Below are 7,058 nucleotides of genomic sequence, written 5' to 3'. Positions count from 1 at the left end.
TTAAACACATCATTACTTTTGTGGTTTTACAGTTTTTTTTTTTGGTGATAAAATAACTTTTTTGGTTTTACAGTAATCTCTTCTCTCGTGTTCAATTAAATTGTATTCCAAGATCGAGGCAAGATAGGTTCTTAAATGGTAAAATGAGAATCTTTTTAAACGTCAATATTATTGAGAATAAAGCAATCATAGTGTTACATAAAAATAAAAAAGCAGTCATACTGTTTGAGCATTTTTCTGAAGTAGTTTCATTAATTTTACTAACAGTTTTGACAAAATAAAAAATCAAAACTAAAACCAGGTTTTAGTTTTCTAAAAACTAAAAACTAAAAAATGAAAATGATATCGAACAAACCCTGAAATTTGGGTTTCTATTTTATTTTTAGTATATAACTCCAATGATACATGTCTACGCTGAGATTTAGTGATGTTGGTGTTGGTTGCTAGGTTGGCGAGGAAGGAGTGGTCTCATTGTTCTTAAGCTTATTGTCATGCTATACAATGTTTAACGTTTCAAAGAAACAACTAGTATGTTGCTTTAGCTTATACGGGAAAGTAACTGCATTGAAAAATGATTTGGTGAATGTGGCAGCTAAATAAATGGAAGTTCGGTGTGTAGTCATACACGTGAGTTAAATAATAGTCTGATAGTACATTAAATAAAAGTTTGGAATATGTTTCAAGTTCTTCTAACATCTATAGCAACCAGTGGCACATATCAGATATCCGAAAATCAGATATCCGAAAATACTTCCTTAGCAACCAGTAGCCACAATTACAAGTGAGCTGCTAGCCTGCTAATATAGGAGATAGTATGTTGTAGGGAAAATATATTTGGGATAGAGATACTAACTTTTAGTCTAAGGGCTATATTATAATAACCATGATTAGTGCTTTAATCACTTATTTGCCTAGAAAGCAACACTAGTATTATTGTTGGTTATGTAAAATTAGTATGGACTTATTAGTGATAATATTTTTACTTGATTGGCTATAGAGAATTAGAAAACACACGAGCATACCATTGAGAATTTTCCAAAAATAAACAATAAACAGAGGTTGGTGCTGGTATATAAACTTTGTTTCCTCTGCAAGATTGCAATACTGAGAAAACGAAAATGATTTAAGAAAATGTAATAGACTTGAACTAGTAATCTTATAGGAGATATTTTTCAGTTTTTACAGACAAACCGTGAATCAATGTATAGTTAAAAATTCAAACTTTAAGATACAACACTTGAAATCTGAAAGTCCATATCAGGAACAAAGAATGGTAGCCAACAAGCCTGATTCGCGGTAAAAGTGATAATACGATGTTATAACCAGCATCAGTTACATCAATGCATGAGGTTGGAACTTGAAGTCAGGGTGCTACCATCTGCTCAAAAACACTATCCTTCACTTGCCCATTATCAATGGATTTTTGTCCTTCCACTGATTGTATCTTTGGCACAAATTCTTCAGTGTGGCAATCGAATGCTGCATAGTATTTCGTTTTGTATCCCTAAACATGCTCTGTCATGGGAAAATAAGTCCATCAGAACACAGAAAAATGAAAAGCAAACATCAAGAATATTACAGAAGCAAGAACACATGCTTACCTCGTAATCATCTCCATACTTCTCGATCAAAGGAAGAACATGTGCACGCTGCATAGTAGTCAATGGTTGTGATGGTGCTTTTTTACCATCCCTTCTTCTCTTTCCAAGAGCTGTTTTAAAATCTATATACAACAAAGAAAGTATTAACATTATGTATTGTTCAATGGTAATTTTTCTCCATAATTTGCCACACCAATATACTTCATGTAATAAGCATGCTAGCCCTAGGTTTAGCAACATGTACTTCTGTTCCTGACTACGGAGTATCATTCTTTCTACGTAAGCTCATTGTAAGGAATTACATAGACCTTTATAAATATCTAGGACTACATAAATAACTCATTTTTTCTAATTATTGAAGGGGAAGCTTCCTGTAACTAGAGACTAAAACCATAATGCCGTAGACACTACACCTATCAACAAAAGAATACGACGTATAAGTATCTACGCATGTTCAAGTATCTAAAACTAACATTTCAAACAGTGAATGTAGAAAACATATACAGGTTATTCTCGTCATTTGGCATCCAAAGGCCCTAGCAATTGTGAACCTGGTAAAACCCAACCCCGACTTAGAGAGTTAGAGAAACCAACCCAACCCACTAACTAAAATAAATATCCAAAATATGATTGCCTAAAAATAACCCGACCTCGTCTCATTTTGCCTGAACACAAACCTGATATCATCTAATCCAATTGACCTCAAACCCCAAAATCCCAAAATACACCCAACTACACATGAAAGGATGAAAAACCTATGGTTTCTGTAATATTAGGTTCAACTAAAAAGAAAGATATTAGAAATAGGTGTATCATTTTACTTTGTACCTCCTACTTTCCAGATTTTTCTGAGATGGTGTTGCTAAAACTAGAGCAACCAAATTCCAAATAACCAAAAACCCGATAAAAACCCCACATTTGACTCAACCTGACTGAAGTAGACATATATATTTGTGCACCCCAAAGTAACACAAACTGAAAAGACCTGTATCCAATATTGATCAAATCTAAAAGCATGTGATGAATCTACCCACTTGCTTCTTCTGCTAGTGGAGTTATGAATGGATTCAGAATCTTCTCTTGTTTATTGGTTTATTTTTCTTTCTGTTTTTCCTCTGTGAATAGGAGTCATACACAGTAAAGTGAGACCATTTAACGTGTAAGCCAATCCCAAGACACTATGGCCCTTAGTCAAGCCAGCAAAGTCCACCAGGCCGCTAAACTTTGAATTTTTCAACTAAAGCATTTAAAGAGGTTCATTAGTCATAATGTCCTATAGAGAAAAGGCTCATGGTACAGAGTAAGACAACACCACATTAAACTAATCCTTCCACTGGCTAGATAAAAAAAGGCAAGAAGGTGCATCTTATTAGCACATACATATCATCAGAAAAATTCTTAAAAGGGTCCAGAAAAACGACGAGTATCGTTATTAGAAGCAACCGATAATTTGAAAAAGAAGATTAGCAATCAATTTACGAAGTCGACAGCAAGGGGCTGATCCAGGAATTTACAAATGGGGTCCCAAAAAAATGTATGATTTGCTTTCTAATTTCTCATATTTTCTCCTTTTAGGGGGGTCAAAGTTGAGAGGTAAGTAGTCGAAATATTAAAAACGCCATAATAAAATGTGTGGAAGATTTAGGAACTTTAATTTTGGGTTTCAAAAACAATAAAACTCAACACCTAGTCCAAATTGCAACAATAACTTAGCGCGATTTCAATTTAAAATGGAAAAAACGAGTTTTCATACTTTGAAGGATATTTACTTTATTACAATAATTGCCACTAAACAAATAGCACACAAAGACACTAATAAAAACAAAGGAACATCATTCTTAACGTTTATGGGGCATTATGTTATTATATACGAAGGAATTAATTAAGCCTCTAAGTCTAAGAAACATGCAACTATAAGTCTATAAAAGTGTAGTATAAAAATACATTACTAGAAGTATATCATATGAAAATTACAAAATCTTTTTGAAGAAAAAATAACATTACTATTTTTTGTAAAAGCAAAATCATGAACCATTATAGAAAAAAGAAAAAAAAAAAAGCGATGGGAAGGAAAAACGACTTGCAAAGGGGAAAGGGAAAAAAATAAACATGAATAATTTAGATGATCAACGAAGGACAAGTAAAAGACAAAAAGAAGGCGGGGAAAATCATATTTAACATCGAGGATTCAAACGCAGACAACCCATGTAGCATAGTATTCAGGCAACCATTATGCTACAAGTATATTTCATTGTCATTAATGTAAGTTAAGTACACATAAGTTAACTATTTCAATTGCAATTAATTACCCCAATATCATTTTACATTTTTTTTTCAAAAATAATGGGGTCCCTTTGGACCCCTCCGGACCTATAAGGTCCGCCCCTGACAGTACACTGTTCTTTTAAAGTATTGTTTCCCGGGCCAAGTGACTTGGCAGCACATTTGTCTGACAACACTTTGTATGTAATGGGCATAATACATTAAGCCCTACCACTCTTCCAGTACCCATGTATGCTTAAATGAAGTTAACAAAAGCCTATTTCATAGGACGTGTGTGTGTGTGGACTGCGGAGTGACCAATTCTTGGCATGGAGCATTTCGCACCTCCATTCCATATCAGGAATCAAATCAAATTGTGTGTACCATGTAACAGTGTTCTACATAGATTTCTCCCAGTGACCTCTTTAGTTTGCTAACTTATTCGACCAAAATATAGGGTAACCCAAACGATCCTTCTTTACAATAGTGGATTCGCTGCCCCAAGTGCACATGAAATCAGAAATTAAGGACAGCATTGTTTTTTAAACTAAAAAACTGATACTGTTCCTAAGCTGACACCATCCTCAAAACTGCTGCCAATAAGACCAAGACTAGTAGTAAAAAGAATACGCATAAATGGATGCTCGTACTAGGCTCTAAGGGTCTAAAGCCAAATTTAAAAAGAATCATGGATCCAACATATCTTGGTTGTAGTCATCAAGCAATGATTAACTGAAGATAATTGCCTCGTAAAGTTTAATGAGCTGACCAACATCGTGTACACAATAATGAAAACCATAGACATGGATAAAAGGCTATCCAAAACAGATACCAAGTTACCAACATTACCATTGTGCCTCAATCCCTACTTCAAAATTTTGTGTTGCACGAAGCAGCGGAGAAATTTAGCATGTTATTGCTTGAAGACCAATCTTTAACAATAATGGACAGTGACAACTGACAACCCTTTGTCATTGGTGAAAAGGGCTGAAAACTATGTGAACAAAGAAAAGACTCACTGAATTGTCAATTGCTGGAAATGAGAAAGCAAAAAACTGAATTATATTAGAGTGTAGGCAAATAAAGAACTTAAAGTGTAAGCTACCAAGCTGGCCTACATTTGTTGCAGCAAATTATGTTGCATGCACAAGAAAGTTTAGCTAAACATTATCCTACATGTTACAGCATTAAAGACATATATGGTGTCTGGACTTTGGAGCATGCCTCCTAAACCCGAAGGTAATATAAAGTTTTAAAAAAAAGAATCATATATATTCACTGAGAACAGTCCAGTAACAGAAAGGACACAAAAATTCAGTATCCCTTATCAATATCCCAAGGTCTCCTCAGTACTTGAGCACATAACGTAGGATATTCAAATGCATGTAAAAACTTCCTCCTAACAAGGTGGGGTACGTACCAAACTACCAATTATCTCCCTATCAATATGACCATTTATCACATACTGCGTAGTAGTTAATGAAAATGTTGCAAGTACACAATGTGCTTCATCGTACAAGGGAGATCAACCATGTTCAGGGAATCAGAGCCATTGTACAAACAAAGGCCACTACATAGACATCACCCGCCGTTTCTAAAGTCACCAAATTCGAAGCATGAGACATTTCATGTAGCTCTCAAGGCAAAGCACTTAACAGACTACCAATTATCCAACATGAACTGGAATATTAAGTCCAGTTTGCTTGCTTCTCTTGCTCATAATACTAGCCCTTCAAAAATGTCCGAATGCAGAATGCTTAGTAACAAAACTGGTATTTATGCCCATCTTTTGTCCTTAAAATTACTTGAATCCTTCAACAATGATTCCGAGAACAGAATTCTAAACCCAAGACCTTCCCTTTGCTCACCGGAATCATTCCAAAAATTAATATAATCCACATAACAATTAACACACTCTGCTCCACAAATTTCAATCCCATCTTCGACCCTAACACCCACCAAATATATAGTCTATACCAACAACAGTGTTACGATTACTTCTCTCTACTTGCTGAGTTGCTGGAACTCCCGATTACTTCTCTCTAATTGGCGAAGAGCATGAAGAGACCAAATCATGTATACCATAAAAATACTGACACTTTAGCCAACTCTTTCATCAAAAAATAACGTTTCAAGCAAAGTTCATCATCTCTCATTTATGATTTCCAAACAACCAAAACAACACTAAGCAACAACTAGTTAAATCCACTATGTTCAACCTTGTATAAACCAATTATCACAAAAATAAATCAACAAAAAGACCCTTCAAGGTAAGACCTGTGTCCCCAATTTCTATCCTCAAGACAACAACCAACTACGCTAAATACCCACAAAAATCATGCCCAAAACAAACAAAAATTAACCGAATAAAACCAATCCCGAAAACATACACTAAATTACACACAAAAATTATACCCAAAAAACCCTAAAAATTACCACAAAATTAAGCTAAAAGTAACCCAATGTTACAGAATAGAAAATAAAAAGAAACCCAACAAAATCAAAAGGAACTAACCGTCTTCTTCAAGGTCACTCCCGGAATCCATTGGCTCAAATTCATCAACTTTGTTATCGGCGGGATTTTTAGGACGAGGAGGTGGAACCTGAAGTGAGTCGCTCTCGATCATATGCGAAGTGCGAGAACGAACACTGAGAAGATTAGGGTTTGAAACAAACCCAAATTGTTTGTAATTGCTGATTACGCTTCCCTTTTCGTCCCATTTGGTACCCAATGGGTCGAGCAAAGCGCGCAGTTTTGGGGGAAGATTGAAGGCTGGTTTCACTATGTTAGGGTTTTTCTTGGGAAGTCCTACTTTCACCTTATGTATTCTTGATCTCTTGTATTTTCTTCTTGATCCCCCCATTTTTAGTGGGTTTTTGAAGGTTTGGAGGTCGTGTGTTGAAACGATGAGAGATGAGGGTTTTAGAGAGGGTTATAGGGCAAAACTTCAACTTCGACGGTTAGAGAGTTAGAGCCTTAGAGGTACTTTTGACCTAATCTATACACCCACGCGATCTAACCGGGTGTGCAAATAGTCGACTCGAGTTCCTACTCAACTTAGGTCCGGTTATTTTAATTTTAAAAATCTTATTACTTATTTATTTTAGTTTAGTTTAGATTAGAAGAAAAATAAGTTTAGATTAGATTAGATTATATTAGATTATATTAGATTAGATTAGAAAAAAGGGTTTTCA

The 7,058-nt window shown here is 35.0% G+C and overlaps 1 protein-coding gene across 1 annotated transcript; it reads right to left on the bottom strand.

The window, feature by feature from the left end:
• Nucleotides 1–1,137: 1,137 nt before the first annotated feature.
• Nucleotides 1,138–6,834, bottom strand: LOC110798876 (uncharacterized). The gene is made up of 3 exons (XM_022004073.2): nt 6,379–6,834; nt 1,602–1,723; nt 1,138–1,515 (listed from the first exon to the last, which is right to left on the bottom strand). The coding sequence occupies exons 1-3, from the start codon at nt 6,725–6,727 to the stop codon at nt 1,399–1,401; spliced, it is 588 nt and encodes a 195-aa protein (XP_021859765.1). The 5' UTR covers nt 6,728–6,834; the 3' UTR covers nt 1,138–1,398.
• Nucleotides 6,835–7,058: the final 224 nt, after the last annotated feature.

The sequence above is a fragment of the Spinacia oleracea genome, chromosome 6 (genome assembly GCF_020520425.1).
Source record: "Spinacia oleracea cultivar Varoflay chromosome 6, BTI_SOV_V1, whole genome shotgun sequence".
NCBI classification, from domain to species: Eukaryota; Viridiplantae; Streptophyta; class Magnoliopsida; order Caryophyllales; family Amaranthaceae; genus Spinacia; species Spinacia oleracea.
This window is presented reverse-complemented; position numbering and strand designations above follow the sequence as displayed.

What these genes read in the sequence shown, in the direction of transcription:
- LOC110798876 (XM_022004073.2), bottom strand. Translation starts at nt 6,727, where the DNA reads ATGGGGGGATCAAGAAGAAAATACAAGAGATCAAGAATACATAAGGTG. An exon ending in GAGTGACCTTGAAGAAGACG is followed by an intron (nt 1,724 to 6,378) that starts GTTAGTTCCTTT and finishes TGTTGTATATAG; the next exon opens with ATTTTAAAACAGCTCTTGGA. An exon ending in AGTATGGAGATGATTACGAG is followed by an intron (nt 1,516 to 1,601) that starts GTAAGCATGTGT and finishes TTCCCATGACAG; the next exon opens with AGCATGTTTAGGGATACAAA.